Raw genomic sequence first — 1,604 nt, 5'->3', positions numbered from 1 at the left:
GCCTGTCTGCCACGCGGTCTCCCTCCAACCGTCTGGGCTCAGAGGTACAGCAAACTTTCCTGCCCAAATCCCTGGGTTCCTTTTACCTTTCCAGGGGAGTTCTGCTCTTCCCGGCTGCAAACCGTCTCACCAGCTGAGCCCTTTCGCCACCTCGGGGTGGGTGCTATTAGTTTCAGCTGCTCAATCCATTTGCTCCAGGACATGACCTGGGACGCTTCTGCCTATATCGCCGCCATCTTCTTTCTCCTCAGGAGATACTACTTTGAAGTGATGGAAGAACATATGGAGATTTTTTCTTGTCAATTATGTAAGGTTTAGTTTGTAAACTTCCCTATGGTTTGAACAGGGTCTTCTTCAGGAAATGGGAAAGTTGGAACAGCTTCCACAAAGTACTATGATGACATATATTTTGATTCTGATTCTGAGGATGAAGACAAAACAAGTAAGTAAAATGTTTACCAGGTTTAGCAGTTTATCTAGGAATTATTTTGTATTAGGATTTCCCTATGTTTGATTTTTTTCAAAGAAATTGCAGGCTGCTGATGTGAAAACAAAAGCAGAATCGATGAATAAGAACAGGTGTGGTACAAATATTGAACTGTAATGTTGTACACCTTGAAATATATATAACCTTGTATACCAATTTTACCACAAAAAAAAAAAAGAACAGATGGGAACGCATACACATGAGGACCAACACTGGCACTGTATAGGCACAACTCGGGAAAGGGAGAGTATGTTCCAACTCAGGGCTCTTGGCACCCCCACTTCTCTCAGGTTCCCTAGCACAGCAACATTTGTTTTCAAACCTGCTAATAGTTTCTATATTTTTTTTTACCCCCCTTGCAGAATCCTCCCTAACTTGATTTAAAAAAATATATAATTTTATTGCTTTCAGAGAAGAAGGGAGAGGGAGAGAGAGTGTGAAACATCAGTGATGAAAGAGAATCATTGATTGGCTGCCTCCTGCACACCCCACACTGGGGATCAAGCCCACAACCAGGGCATGTGCCCCAACCAGAACCCTTCATTCCTCAGGCCAACGCTCTATCCACTGAGTCAAACCAGCTAGGGCTCGTTTTTTCTTAAAAATTAACCTCTATTCTTTGGAATTGGTTTTGTATAAAATTTGAGTGAAGATGTACATATTGACAAGACCTGAAACTAATTTACTATATCAGTAATTACACTGGACTACACAAATAATAAATTTATTTGGTAAAGTAATAATTTTATATATTATTAAATATTGACGTGCTCAAGCACGCTTCAGTCCACAGGCCGACGCTCTAGCCACTGAGCCAAATGTACTTCATCCTCAAGTACATTTTAAAAGTCTAGTATAGCCAAAACCGGTTTGGCTCAGTGGATAGAGTGTCGGCCTGCGGACTGCATGTCCTAAGACCATGTTTGTGACACAGATTCAATAATCGGTTCTGGATGGCTCCTCCCAAGCCATTTCTGATCATTTACTTCCATTTCATTCCAACAGGCAAGAGAAAATGTGAGATAACACACACCACACACACACACAGACACACACACACACACAGACACACACACACACACTCAGTTATCTGTTTCTTTTAAGATTGTCTATAAAT

The 1,604-nt window shown here is 41.3% G+C and overlaps 1 protein-coding gene across 1 annotated transcript in view; it reads left to right on the top strand.

Annotated features, from left to right (window-relative positions):
• The window catches only part of EAPP (E2F-associated phosphoprotein), a 16,380-nt gene that overhangs the window by 6,667 nt on the left and 8,109 nt on the right, over positions 1-1,604 (top strand). The window contains 1 exon segment of the mRNA XM_015563844.1: positions 347-442. Within this exon segment, the coding sequence (XP_015419330.1) occupies positions 347-442 (96 nt within the window).

This window comes from Myotis davidii, unplaced genomic scaffold (assembly GCF_000327345.1).
Source record: "Myotis davidii unplaced genomic scaffold, ASM32734v1 scaffold116, whole genome shotgun sequence".
NCBI lineage: Eukaryota > Metazoa > Chordata > Mammalia > Chiroptera > Vespertilionidae > Myotis > Myotis davidii.
This window is presented reverse-complemented; position numbering and strand designations above follow the sequence as displayed.